A 15510-nucleotide genomic window follows, 5' to 3' on the forward strand; every position below is an offset into this window, starting at 1 on the left:
TTGCCTCATAGGTTTCGTCCTTAGTGCTGTCTTCAAACTCTCTATGGTTTTGTTTCGTTCCTCTTCATCTTCTTTTTCCAAAGCAATCAATGATTTTCTCTGCACAAGTTGAGAAAGTAAGTCGCAGCCACCTTTTAATCATAGTATATTTACCTACTATATTTTCCACAAATAAACTGTGCTCAAAGTGTTTGGCAGTCAGTTGACTTAATACAATAGCAAAATGGCCATGATGCATAAGTAATCCACATTCACACATGCACCCACTTACCACTACAATACAGCACTCAGGCCACCTAAAAAGCCCTCTTCACAATTTCCCTGCCAGCAGCTCCCTCATTAAGGTTTATGGCCCTGGACTATGCATGGAGAAATAGTCAGCACCTGCCAGAAAGCATGGAGTATCTCTCCACCAAAATACTGCAAAATGAGTACAAGCATTTTAATACTTTGCCCTTTCTTTTTCTGTTTTTCCTTTTCAATCCCATTTTTCTTTATTTCTGTAAGATAAGATAAATTAAAAATGGTCCTTCTGACCTTCAGAAAGCCACCAGGACCTGGCTCCTTCTGCAGGACTTTGCATCAGGATAAGCAAAATCCCCAGCTGGATGAGCTATATGATATTTAGCTCTGATCATCACTCTATAGTCGATTTTTAACGGTAGGTGTTCTCTTCAAAACAAGTGATCCCCCCACCCCCACCAAAAAAAGTTCCAAAATAAGAGGTGCCAGGGGTAACTCAGTGACTTTCTTCATCCACTGAGCAATACTGTCCTCTATAAGAGTTGTGAGTCTGGCTTTGCCCCAACGAATAGCAAGGCCACCTATCCAGTTTATTCCTCCTGCTCCAGTACTGTAGCCAACTGGACTTAGTTTCAAGTGCCAGCAAGATGTGTTTCAACCATCTGAGGATAATATAATTTAAAACATACACACACGTTATTATTTCCACTAAAGCTGTTTTTGAGTTGGTGATGCAGCTGGATGACTGTCACTGAGACATCAAAGGAGGAAGCTGTCCGGCAGAAGTGTTTAACCAGTGATGTCATTCTTTCATGCCAGCAATTTACTGGTAAAATTCAACAGGGTAAGATTTTCTTTAATTACAACTGTATCTGCAAGGCATTTATTATTCCAACTGAGTATCACTCATATCTGAGAAACATAAATTTTCAATTATGTCCAAAATGCTTGACTTTACCACAGGGGAAGAATACACACGCACACACACACGTGCCCCCTCAACATAACCAAAATATGAAATCCACAACTGCCAAGTAGATCCAACCTTTCACTGCTAAAGCATTTGCCAGTATAGCAGCAAGTCTATACATTTCTTCTTCTTTAAATGAAAATGCATTTGTTCAATTAAAATATATCTAGCAAGACCTGTTCAAAAACTCAAGTAAGTGCACATTGGACAAGGTGCAATGTGTGTAAATGAATATAAACAATATACTTTTGTGTACAGTTATAGTCCTCTCATAGGCATGGAAGCCATCTAGATGGCTTTAGGCCACTCATTCTCATTTAATCTAGCCGGGAAGTTGAGAAACATCTGTCTGTCAACCCAGGCTGGACCCATGTGGTAGATTACTATCCATGGCCTTCAGTGAAAGAATTCTTTTTCCAACCTACTATTTTTCTGCTAAACATTTCTAAACCTCATATTCCCACAAACTATGCCAAAGTGGCTTTGTATATAGTCACAGCTGCAAGGATTCTTTGGGCTTCATGTTGGAAATTATATATAATCCCTTCCACAGAAGATTGGCAAACTACACTGTGGAAGTATGCACTGATATCAAAAATAACCTCATATTTGAGAAACCAATCTGATGCAGAATTCAATTCAACATGGAAATCATTCTTGGCTTATAATTCCACATATGGGCTTGTATTGCATACAGAAATATGCCCTCTGTAGCCCTCTGCAAAAGTTCCAGCTGCCTTGTCAGGTTCTCACTTCTGTGGCATGACTAGGTAACATTCAATGGTCTATAAGTTAGCTTCCTTAAAGTTAATATGCGTCTCTTCTCTGCCATCAAGGGACCGTTACTGAACTCATTAGAAAAATCTGCAGAAACAAATACTCCCCACCCCCCATTTGCAAACCCAAGTGGTACTTTGGTTCTATTGCTGCTTAGACAGCTGGCGGGAGAGCCTATCTTGAATTTTTCAGTACAACCTTCACCTTTTTTTGTGTTTAATCACCCTTGGCTTCTATATAATTATCATAAGCTAAAGCTAATGCTCCCTGTGCCATGCTTAGCACAGAAAAGCCCTTGTATGTGTAGATTGATTTTCTCAACAGCACAGTACATGACAGAAGATTTGTGAACAGATCAAAGGGATACTTTACACAAACTGCAGCAAAAATGTTGCAGGAGAGCTGGTGTACACAAGTCAATGAATGGCCTTAATGACTGCTCATCAGTGATTCAACAAAAGCATAGTATGGGCATTTTTGCTTCTGAGGAATCTTAATGTCCATTTTTTAAACATAAACACATTTCTAGCCCTTCTGAATAGCTATACAAACTTGAAACCATGCCTATTATGGCAGCTGAAGATCAAAAGGCAGCTGTAGGCAACGCTTCAGTGCCCTGTTCAGTTCATTATCCTTTCTCAAAAAGGATACAAATAAATAATATCAGTAATAAATATTGTAAAATAATGCATATTTATCAATTCTTTATAATTAAGATTAAAACATGCTTTCACTACACAGAGCTGTTCTCTTAGTTCTGAGAAGATCTTTCCTTTTTAGATAAGACAGAAGATAATTTCTAAGAATTCCACTTACAGCAGCCATGGAGTTAAGCTGATCAATGTAGAACTCAGGCCAACTTGTGGCACCTTTATTTTCTTCTTGGTCCTGAAATAAGCAAGTGAAAGAACAATGTTAGAAAATTAGTTTGCTTGCTGTTTATATACAATGTCTACCAAATACAAAGTACATTACTCCAAACGGCTGAATGGTACTCCACAGACTAAAGAAATCTTGTTACAAGTTGATCACTGTCATGGTTCCTGTTTCAATGTTCCTGTGAACATTGTAACTCGTTCCCATGCCATGCTGGTGTTGACACGTGTTACTGTTTGGGAGGGGGCTGCTCTTGTTCTTTGTACCAGGCACTGATGTAGAGACTTTGGAATGTCTATTTGGGTTATCTCGCCTGTTCAAGGACACTTTCCCGAAGACCGGCAGGAACCGTTAGGAACACCTGCAGGCTGTGGGGAGTGGACTCTTTATGACTCTGAGGGGAGGGATTGAAACTGTTTAAGCTTTAATTGTTTGAAAGACCTGCATTTTTGCCACTCTCAGCTTTGCTCTTGAACTTGCATACTATCCAGTAATAAATCAGATATCCATAAGCTTCTTGTGTGAGTCTGGTTGGAAACTTGGGTAGGCGTTCATCACAATCACACTTTTTGGACATATTAATAAATGCTATCAACTGGAATAACTGGTAGTTATGACATATAATAATTTTATAGTGGTGTTAAACAAATGAAAGGAATTTGGCAGGCTTTAGATGAATACAACCAATGATCCCCAGTTAGAATAAAAACACACAATGATGGATGTCTTTTACATTTTTTTATACAATACATGTTTAAGCATCAATGCACTGAATATGATAAATATGATATGATATTGTTTATATACTTACATACGGCTTCTCAATTATACAATTCAAAAGTAGCTTACATTCAGAAGAGGGAAAAGAACCCCAATGGTTATGGCATACTATGTACTCAAGTTTGATAGTTATTTGCAATGTTATTCAAGAAACACACACACACACACAGAGCAAGGTATCAGAAACAGAGGCTGTATGTTTAGAACTGTGAACACACAGTTATATTGCCCTACCATGAATATGTGAACCTGCACTTGCATTCTGGGATGGCAGACTCATAACAGATCTAAATCACATTCTTGCTTACCCTAAACTATGAATAATTACTGTCCTAGGTAATAAGCTGTCTGCAGAGATGCCTCATAAGATGTTCTGATTTTCCAAAGGTCAAAGAAGGTTACAGATCAGCCTTCCCAACCTAGTGCCCTCCCGAAGTCCTTAGCCAGCATGGGTGAGTTCCAAGACATCCAGGTTCACTAGATTGGGGAACTATGATCTATGCCCTGGTCATCTGAATAAAGTCTACAAATGATAAGCTGTCACACATCCAGAAAACTCTTTTTATAAAATTCTAGCATGTGCTAGACCCATCTTGAACTTAGTTATAAATAAAAATACAATTTGGATGCCTATCAAGAGGTGGTCATGAAAAGCATTCTCCCAGCTATTGTATGGATATGTTAGCTGCTTTTCTTTGGGAATTAATACCAAAGGTAACTTAGACATGAAGGAGACCCTATCTCACTTGACTCATGCACAGAAAAATACTGTAACCCTAGGAAATACTGTACTTCTGCACCAGGAGAACAAAGAAATTTCATACATTTGAGATGACTACTTTTAAAGATACCTCAAAGAGATCCTGAGATACTTGGGCCTCAGCAACATCTGTAGGATGCCGAGCTCTCAGATTATTAGAGTTGTTTCCAAGAAGAGCTAGAGGACACTGCTCCAGCAACCCAGTGCTAAGCAATGGATGTATCTGCAATTTAATCTTGGCCTATATTCTCTTGCTAGCCTTGTGATGCCTCAGATTTGATATTCACAACAACATAAATCAGGAGGAATAAATGGCCTCCAAAGAGTATCTTTTTTGTGACTGTCAGGATTTCCTCACATGAGGGTATTCCAGTGATACTTGACAACGTGATTTTCTATTGTGTTTTGGCAAAACAAAAGCAAAACACCAAGTAAGATAGGGGCATTAAAATTCCATAGGCTTAATTTGTCTGTTTTAGTTTGGTTTAAAGTAAGTGCAAACCCCTCACCTAAAAGACAAAAGGGGTCAAACATTCTGCTCTCCCTGGTGATGTCATCATACTAATACTACATCCTCTATCACCATTCAACAAATAGGTTTTAAAAGGTGCAGGCCCAAAAAGATACATTCCTGGCTTTTTTGCTATATTTTTGTTCAGACTGTGAGAACTTTTCCTTGTCCCCATTTCTGCCTTTTCTGCAGTCACTGATGGCTTTGTAACTGAGGATTTGCTAAAGGATTAAATGAGTAAAATTGTCCTGATAAATGATAAATTCACAGCTATCATTTTGCCTCTTTGAGGTCAGAAATGTTTGACTGATTAGGATTAGGAATCTTGTACAATAATCTTAAATCCCTCCTAAGAACAGGGCTATTAAGAACAGGATGAGATCAACACATGTGGGGGAATCCTACCATGTACAGAAGTGCAAATCTTGACCCCAAGGAGGCAGAACTAACCCTGGTGTGGAGTTTAACCAGGGCTATCCCTGCTTTGTTGTCATAGAACAGTGTCCATTGGAAAAGAAAACCAGAAAATGAAATCAGGACTAAATGGGCTGCTGAGCTCTATACAGCTCACATCATGCTGGAAGAGCAATGGCTGCTTGGCACTCTGAATGCTACAGATGACAAGCATACCACAAGGTTTTGTTGCAGCAGCACCAACTTGTCCACATTGGTTTTAATAACCATAGAGAAGAAGGCAACATGGTGCCCTCCAGGTACTCAAAGGTCCCATAGCCCAAAATCTTTAGAGGACCATAGGATGCCTGGGATCAACTGTCTGCAACCACTGAATCCTTCCCAACTAGGAAGCTGCCCGTCTACTGAGTTAGACCAGCTTACTAGTGTTTCAGACCCAAGATATTCCAGGGACCAAACCTGGGGCTTTCTGTATGCTAACCTGTGCTGTTCTCCTTCCTTCCAGGTTGGTAACACTCTAAAAGCCAAAATATTTCCAGAACAAACACTCAGGGTATTTAACCACCACAGAGGGAATCAAGAAGCAGATGTAACAAAAATAATCCATCCCCACTCTAGTTCTGAGGTGTATCCTCAATCTTCTCTTTAAGACAGACTTCCCTAAGCCAATTTCCTTCAGAAGCAATACAGTTCTGGATTTACAGTCAAAGCACCTGGGGGGCACCATGCAGGGGAAGCCTGCCTTCAAAAATGTGAACACTTGATAAAGCAAAGCAGTATGTTCTCACAGGCCATGTCTCTCCCCCACCCATCCAAAAATAAATCTGGTGAGAAAAGGAAGCAGGCTGATTTACTTGCAAACATTTGTCTCAATGCTGTAATTTTTATTTTCCAAAGCAACCACAGGGAACTTATGTGTTTATAGCTGCCAATCTCTGTTACATTTTTGGCCTCATTTACTAGCATGCATTAACATTGTTGCCTGCCAAAACTTGGTTTGGCTGACTGAAGTTGTCTGTTATAAGAAAGAGGTTTCCACAACTACCAAGAAACTTAACACCTACTGTTTAAGCCAAGGAATGCCATTCGTTTGCCAGTGAGATCCAGGAAAGGCTGGATGGCCACAAGAAAGCAGAATGCCCAAGGGGACATGGCATTTGGAGAGGGAAATTCCTTCCTCTAAAACAGACACAGTGCTGTCAAAGGAGCTCTCCCACTAAAATTGGGGCGGCACGTGATAGCTCTAAAGAATCCATTTAAGGAGGAATTAATTGGTCAACTTTTCAAAAAGAAACCACTGCTTCCCCAACCTAGAACCCTCCCGATGGCACCAAGGACAGCACAGGCCATGCTGCTAGAATCTGGGGAATTGTCATCCCAATACATCCGGAGCCCATCAGGCTGGGAAAAGCTATATTGATATGTTCACCATTTATGTAAGAGGCCACTGTGCCCACAAAGCAGTTCAAGCAGCAAACCTGTTCTCCTGTCCACACTCCACAACAAAATATGAATTAGCTTTGTTCCCACAGACATTTTGTTACTAGGCTAAGTAACATCATCAGGGCATGGGGGAGTAGAGTTTGCTGTTTTAGTTGTATCTTTTAAATGGTATGTAGATGGGATTATTTTTAAACAAGCAATGCGTGGAAGTGGAAGAAGACAATAGAATAGGAAGGACAAGAGACCTCTTCCAGAAAATTAGAAACATTGGAGGTAAATTCCAGGCCAAAATGGGTATGATCAAAAACAAAGATGGCAAGGACCTAACAGAAGAAGAAGAGATCAAGAAAAGGTGGCAAGAATATACAGAAGACCTGTATAGGAAGGATAACAATATCGGGGATAGCCTTGACGGTGTGGTCAGTGAGCTAGAGCCAGACATCCTGAAGAGTGAGGTTGAATGGGCCTTAAGAAGCATTGCTAATAACAAGGCAGCAGGAGATGACGGCATCCCAGCTGAACTGTTCAAAATCTTGCGAGATGATGCTGTCAAGGTAATGCATGCTATATGCCAGCAAATTTGGAAAACACAAGAATGGCCATCAGATTGGAAAAAATCAACTTATATCCCCATACCAAAAAAGGGAAACACTAAAGAATGTTCAAACCATCGAACAGTGGCACTCATCTCACATGCCAGCAAGGTAATGCTCAAGATCCTGCAAGGTAGACTTCAGCAATTCATGGAGCGAGAATTGCCAGATGTACAAGCTGGGTTTAGAAAAGGCAAAGGAACTAGGGACCAAATTGCCAATATCCGCTGGATAATGGAAAAAGCCAGGGAGTTTCAGAAAAACATCTATTTCTGTTTTATTGACTATTCTAAAGCCTTTGGCTATGTGGACCATAACAAATTGTGGCAAGTTCTTAGTGGTATGGGGATACCAAGTCATCTTGTATGCCTCCCGAGGAATCTGTATAATGAACAAGTAGCAACAGTAAGAACAGACCACGGAACAACGGGCTGGTTTAAGATTGGGAAAGGAGTACGGCAGGGCTGTATACTCTCACCCTACCTATTCAACTTGTACACAGAACACATCATGCGACATGCTGGGCTTGAGGAATCCAAGACTGGAGTTAAAATCGCTGGAAGAAACGTTAACGATCTCAGATATGCAGATGATACCACTATGATGGCTCAAAGCGAAGAGGAACTGAGGAGCCTTATGATGAAGGTGAAAGAAGGAAGTGCAAAAGCTGGCTTGCAGCTAAACCTCAAAAAAACCAAGATTATGGCAACCAGCTTGATTGATAACTGGCAAATAGAGGGAGAAAATGTAGAAGCAGTGAAAGACTGTATTTCTAGGTGAGAAGATTACTGCAGATGCTGACTGCAGTCAGGAAATCAGAAGATGCTTAATCCTTGGGAGAAGAGCAATGACCAATCTTGATAAAATAGTTAAGAGCAGAGACATCGCACTGACAACAAAGGTCTGCATAGTTAAAGCAATGGTGTTCCCCGTAGTAACATATGGCTGCGAGAGCTGGACCATAAGGAAGGCTGAGAGAAGGAAGATAGATGATTTTGAACTGTGGTGTTGGAGGAAAATTCTGAGAGTGCCTTGGACTGCAAGAAGATCAAACCAGTCCATACTCCAGGAAATAAAGCCAGACTGCTCATTTGAGGGAATGATATTAAAGGCAAAACTGAAATACTTTGGTCACATAATGAGAAGACAGGACACCCTGGAGAAGGTGCTGATGCTAGGGAGAGTGGAAGGCAAAAGGAAGAGGGGCCGACCAAGGGCAAGATGGATAGATGATATTCTAGAGGTGACGGACTCGTTCCTGGGGGAGCTGGGGGTGTTGACGACTGACAGGAAGCTCTGGCGTGGGCTGGTCCATGAAGTCACGAAGAGTCGGAAGCGACTAAACGAATAAACAACAGATGGGATTTATTTCTATGTGTCTGTTGATGGCTGATTTGTCAGAAAGCCAAGCTTTCAGGAACTCTCTAGCATTTTTGGATTTGGCTTGAACTAAATAAAATTGAAATTGAATTGAAATTGTGGTTGAACTTGTCTTTGCGTTGAGAGTCTAAGGAATTTTCATTATGTCTTCTAACTGCCAGTTGATATTTGTGGATATGTTCTACCAGACTTTTACCTGTCTGTCCTACGTATTGGCTGTTACAGTGTATGTTGTAGATTGCACTGTATGTTGTAGGTCTACAGTGTAGAAATTACAGCGTAGTACCTTACACTGTATGTTGTAGTAAAGGTAAAGGTTTCCCTTGACGTAAAGTCCAGTCGAATCCGACTCTAGGGGGCGGTGCTCATCTCCGTTTCTAAGCCTTGGAGCCGGCGTTGTCATAGACACTTCCGGGTCATGTGGCCAGCATGACGACTCGGAACGCCGTTACCTTCCCGCCGAAGCGGTACCTATTGATCTACTCACATTTGCATGTTTTCGAACTGCTAGGTGAGCAGGAGCTGGGATTAACAATGGGAGCTCACCCCGCCGCGCGGTTTCGAACTGCCGACCTTCCGATCGACAGCTCAGCGGTTTAACCCGCAGCGCCACCGCGTCCCAATATGTTGTATGTTGTAGGTCACTCCTATTTGTTTCTTCTTTGATTACTGAGTCTCTGGGTTTGCTTAAGACGCTTTGGAGGGATTTTGATGTTTTGTGTGTGCCACAGTGATGCCAAAAGGCTGTAGTAGTCTGTTGGTTGTCTCAGAGAAGTTTTTGATGTATGCGAGAGTTATCCTTTTCATTGCTGCAATAGGTGGAGGAAAAGAGGAAATAGACTACTACCCAACATCTTCCAACGCAATGGATATCCATACAACTTCATTAAAAAGTGCCTAGCTACTCAAAAATACATACCATTTAAAATATATAACCAGAAGTCAAGGAAGGAAATAAACAGCCCAGAGCACATCCTCCCTAGCAATGAACACCCAAATGAGGAGGAACCAGCACCAGATAAACAGGGAAGAAATAATACCCTAACCAAGAAACCATCAAGGAGGAAACCTGTGCAGGAGAAGGCCGTGGTAACCACTGCATTTTACCAAGAAAACCACATGGGTAGAAAATATAAAATGACTGACCATGTGCCAGATGATAGACCCATCAGGTCTTAGGGCCCTGAAGAACTCACAATCTTTTGGAGTACTAATGGGGTTTCTGACATGGATGCAATTCTTGTGATATCTTACTTCTCCGAAAAACTGCCAGATTCTTCGTCCTCTTGTATTAAGATGGGCATTTAAGACTCATTTGGTTAAACGTATTTTTAATATTTAAAAGTTACCCCATTCACATTCACCAATGTTGCTTCCAATTCTCTTATTAAGCACATTTTTTCTGCATATTGTAAATTCTTATTTTGTCAACTGTAATGCTTAAAACACTTCATAAAATATAAACGGATTCTTCCCCTCTGAATATTATTATGATCAGACTTTTATCTCGCCTTTCTTATACATAACTCAAGGCAGCGAACATACCTAATTCTCCTGATTCCTATGATGAAAATGGGTTTTAAATACACAGATATAAAATCTTTTTACTTTTTACATTCACCACATATATATTCAACTCTTATGCACAGAAAAAACATTCACTGAATTTTTTAATGAGAAATCCCACCTCAGGAGACCCACTGAAAAAGATGAAAGCAGGCAAATACTGGTTTTGTATATATTATTAGATCACACTCCTTTACCTGCATACATTACTGGATCACACTACTTCATTAGTATAGGTATCATAAAGTCCAGAATAAAATCCCTCATTTGTTTAACTAATGCCTGTGTGTGTGTCTGTGTGTGTGCATCAGCTCCATCCCAACCCACCTCTGGCATACAGAATGCATCCAATATTACAAAGGAGCTTAAATCCCATCTCTTATGAAAAGATGCTTGTTTCTCACCACAGTTCTCTGGGGGGATCTATTCCTGACATAATGGATCAGATTATACAAAAAATAGATCTTATCATGAACCCCAAAGAACTCTGTTTCTGCTATACAACATCAATTGATGGTGGTGGGGAGATACTTCATGGACTGGAAGCATCACAGAATGGCAATAGGCAATTACCCTGACTCTGACCCATATCTGTTTCTTCCACCTGGCAATTTGTGCCAGGAGAGTCATTCAATAAAAACACATCCTGGGAGACTAGGCAGATAGCCCAGCCAAAGGGCTGAGGCGAGATAGACCAAGTATTCTATAATGCTGAACTTGTTTAAGGATTGGCTTCAGCTTCTGTAAAACCCTTTTTTTTACAGACCTGTTGATCTCTTTTATGCTCTCTTGAGGGACAGCAGCCAAGTGCCAAGAAATGCCTCTGAGGTGTAGACCGCACGTTGGTTAAAGCAGTGATTGTGGTTTCTTACTTTGCTCTTTAAATTAAGGCATTTTGTCAAACTGGGGCTTCAAGAAGGTATTTACCAAGAACAGGTAAATACTCAGTCTTCCTTAACAGGCTCAAAATATACTAATGAAAACAGCATTCTCTCTTAAGCCACAAATATAATCTGTACGATTTTCAGAAAAACTAGTTCAAAAGGAGTAGCTAGCTTTATCTATTGCCCTAAAAGCAACAAAATCCGAAGCTCATTTTATCAGCAAAGGAAGGCCATAAAATAATACATCACAGTGAACTAAGTAACACCAGGCTCTACCATATTTAGAGGCATGTTCCAGCTTTTTTGCTGAGGTGTCAAAGAAAGAACCCCAGATTCACATCTGGAAGACAGCAGTGATTATGATGACTGTATTACTCAACTTGCCATCAAAATTGATTCATACGTGTTTTAGTAGAAATCACTTTAATGGAGCGTAGTATACAGAACAGTGAAAAAGTTGCAAATGAAAATTCCCGCACTTTCCCCAAGTTAAACAACCCAATGAGTGCAACCCCCTCCCCTTCCCAGGCATGCAGCCCCCTCTCCGTGCCAGTCAGTTCAATTCCCTGCAGATGTCTCCAACGGCTTGACAGCCTGACCTTGGATACCAGAGATAGTCCAAACAAGATGCTTTCACACTCCTGGCATGTTCCCCCTCCCATTCGGTTGACCCACAAGTCCCAAAACGTGTTAACTCCATTCATGCATGCAAATCCAATCAGATCTTCTGGGAACGTTTGATTGGGGAGCATGACAGTGATGGAAATTATACAGCACAATTCATGCATATTCTGAAGAGAGACTTTTAGATTTAAAAAGTCACTCTGGAATTGTTTACATAAACTGAAGGCAACTGAAAGAGGATGACAAGAAGACAATGTGGCTAGATACAGATGATACCCATGTGAGTTTACAAGAACTCAAAGTAATAGTTTGACTAACAATCCTAGCAAAATGATGTCCATCAGATCATGAAAAGCCAGAAGTGACTAAATGATTGAATAACAAAATCTTCACTGTACTTTTTGACCAGCTTAAAATACTAAAACACAATTCATTCCATTAACAATTCAAACAATACAAACCATTAAACAAATCCCTCATTAAAACAAGTAGAGGCATTTTAAGACCGTTTTGAAGCAACTCTCACTGGCTGAGAAGCATATTTGTGCCCAACAGAACCATTTTCTGAATTATGCTCATATTATGCTCCCTGGTGAGAGGAAGTAGATTCTCACTGGGGAGCTCAATACAATCATAATTAAGATCACCAAATCTTTGCATAGTATACTAAAATTTCCTTTGAGTCAAACCTGACTTCTTGTATTTCATGGACAAGAATTCCAAAGGGTTTTGCTATTGTCTTCTGGGATGATTTTACAGATTCACAGCCTAGGTGACAGCCCTGGTATTTCCTTATGGTTTCCCATCCAAGTACTGATGAATCCTCACTGCTTTGAAGTCTGAGGTCCACAAAGAGGGGCTAGGTGCTAGGTAATACTTGTATATTACCTTTCATACAAAGCACTTTATACTCTCATCTGCATTATACACACTCAGTTTGCACCTGGAACAGAAGCAAAAATTCAAATTGTTCCCTTCCTTGCCAAGCAGATTTAAGACTAATCCCAAGACAGAACTATGCTAACTATGAGTAGAATATAATGGAATTTGGAATTTATTGGTGTAGTGATAAAACTATCCTGTATCAGATAATATATAAAATCAGTACGACTGCTGGTAAGTAACACTAAGGAGCACAAATCTGGAAAATTATTAAACCTCTTTTCAGGCAGGTCTGAGCTATTATCAATCACATGGTTTGAAACATGATTAACAGAGCGACTAAGGTTTAGGGCAATCAGTTTGTAGAACTTGTCTAAAGTTGGTATGACAACTCCTTCAGATTTTGTTCTATGCCAGTAACCCAGGGATGGCAGAGTTTTCATGAATCTTAAAACAAAAGCTACCAAGGGTTTTAATATGGCTTCATCTGAGTTTCAATTAACATCCAGAGCTTGAATGAATACAAGGAAAACCACATTCAGTTTTTCATGTTCTTTGCTGATTTGTTTTCCCAAAGTTTGTCTCCTATTTCACATGCAGTTTCCAACATGAAAATCAACCCCCACCCCCGAAAAAAAATTGGCTCAGCTTTAGTTGAAACAGTCACAGTCAGTGTGTGATATTTAAAGGATCTTCTCATTTCTGCACCTGGACCTTAACTTTGCAGCCACTTCCTGTGTTTTGCTGATATGCAGACAAGATAGGACAGAAGCCTGAATCATTCCAGTCCAGGGTCAGGCTGCACCAGGAAGGTGCAGGTGGTCCAACTGTCTTTAGGTCCAAGAAGGAAACAAGAGGGGGAAAAACTGGTTTCTGAAAGGAAAAGGGGTGAATGAGGCAGACAAAACTGCAGTACCTCATCTCAGTTATGTAACTGAAATGGGTATTTCCTTCAGGTCTTTGTTTTCTCTTCAGGGAGATGATTTGCAAGAAGCTTTCAATTAAGAGAGCCAGTTTGGTCTAGTAGTTAGGGCAACAGGCTAGAAACCAGGAGGCTGTGAATTCTAATCCTGCCTTAGACATGAAAGCCAGCTGGGTGACCTTGGGCCAGTGGCTCTCTCTCAGCCCAACTTACCTCACAGGGTGGTTGTTGTGGGGAAAATAGGAGGAGGAAGGAGTATTAGGTATGTTTGCCGCTTTGAGTTATTTATAAAAAATAATACAGGCAGGATAAAAAATAAAATAAATAAGCGTAACAGAACTCATCCAAGAATGCCATTTCTGCACATTGTTTCGTTTTCTTTCACTCTGGTCAATCTCTCCAACCCAGCAATTCTGGGTAGCAGTTTCAACAAACTTCAAGAGTGCCAAGATGGGGAAGAGTGGAGAAGAGTGAAAAGATGGCTGCTCTAACCACTTCACAGGCCAATCTTACAGAGGAGTAAGCTTCCTTCCAGTCTGATTCTCTGCAAAATTAGGCATTCTCCAGTTGCTAGGCTGAAAAGAATAGGGACAACTGTTCAAAAGGATGTGAGGGTAGGTAGGTAGACCCATTGTTACCTTTATATGTATATATTTCTTCTGTCCCATCATCATTGCTGTTGAAATACTTCTACTGTTTTGGCTCAGTTGTAGAATACATAACACTCAGTATGCAAAAGGCCATAGCATCTCTGGTATGGCTGGAAATACCCTGGCACTGCCTGAAATAATGGAGAACTACTGCTAGTAAATGTAGAGCAGCTGACAGCCACATTGGCTAGGAATGATATAGTCAATACATGTGGAGAGTGCCACCTGGGGAAGATTTGTGCAAGGACTGAGCTAAGAAGAGTAATGCCTTAATTTAGTATAAGGCATGTCTAAAGACCTGATTTGAGCACCCAAACATACATCAAAAACTCACAAAGACACTTCCTACAAAGATGGTACTATCTTTTCATTTTCAGAAAAGATACATTAGATTTTCTATCTGGACTTTGAATACATGGTAAATAAGTTCTACCAATGTCTTTTAATCAGCCTTAGGATTGATAATGATGATGCTTGAAATGGTGGATAGCTTCTGCTTTTTAGGATTAACTATGAAGAGTAAAGGAACCAAAAGTCAAGAAATATGCCACAGACTAGCACTTGGTACAGTAGCAATGAAGGCCTTGGCAAATATATTCAGATACTGTGATGTGTATATATGTACAAAGATCAGAATCATGCAGGAAATGGTTTCATCCAGAAAAAAAGCAGTGAGAATGGATTTGCAGACTCTACCAAGGCCTATTCCTGTTGTGGAATATTTGGGTTGGTAACAGAAAAACAATTAAATCACTACAAACGTTCCAGGAGTATGTATTGTATCAAATAAATAAATAGTATTGTAACAGGCTTTTAAAAGGAATAAAATTACAATCAGTAAAAAACAGTGATTGTATCTTTCAATTCACCACATGAGTGTACAGCAGCAAGGGATAAGGCAAAGTGTTGACTAATGTTTTTTGAACAGGAAACTAAATTTCAGGCATCTCTATTGATAGAGATTCAGATGACCAGATCCTTCAGCTCCTAGTGTTTTTTGCAACTGGTCCTTAATATCTTCTGTATATATTGAAGAAAAACAGGCCTAGCTTGCTACTGTCCTAATTTGCTTTTAAAATCAATCTTGGTTTTCTTCCAAAAGGATAGTGCTCATGGGGTTCTAGGTTAGAAAAAGGCTTCTCTAAAATTATTCCCCTAATTAAAGCAGCAATCTCCAGTGTCTTGAGAGGTTAAAAGCAATCCCATTTAGTACTCACTGCCTCTAGCTGCTACTA

The 15510-nt window shown here is 40.2% G+C and overlaps 1 protein-coding gene across 1 annotated transcript in view; it reads right to left on the reverse strand.

Annotated features, from left to right (window-relative positions):
- Window positions 1-15510, reverse strand: part of DAAM1 (dishevelled associated activator of morphogenesis 1) — a 164297-nt gene that overhangs the window by 52262 nt on the left and 96525 nt on the right. The window contains exons 4-5 of the mRNA XM_063290469.1: window positions 2807-2878; window positions 5-99 (exon numbers count right to left, since the gene is read on the reverse strand). Coding sequence (XP_063146539.1) covers window positions 5-99; window positions 2807-2878 — 167 coding nt within the window. The remainder of the gene's footprint in view (window positions 1-4; window positions 100-2806; window positions 2879-15510) is intronic.

The sequence above is a fragment of the Candoia aspera genome, chromosome 1 (genome assembly GCF_035149785.1).
Source record: "Candoia aspera isolate rCanAsp1 chromosome 1, rCanAsp1.hap2, whole genome shotgun sequence".
Classification (NCBI taxonomy): Eukaryota; Metazoa; Chordata; class Lepidosauria; order Squamata; family Boidae; genus Candoia; species Candoia aspera.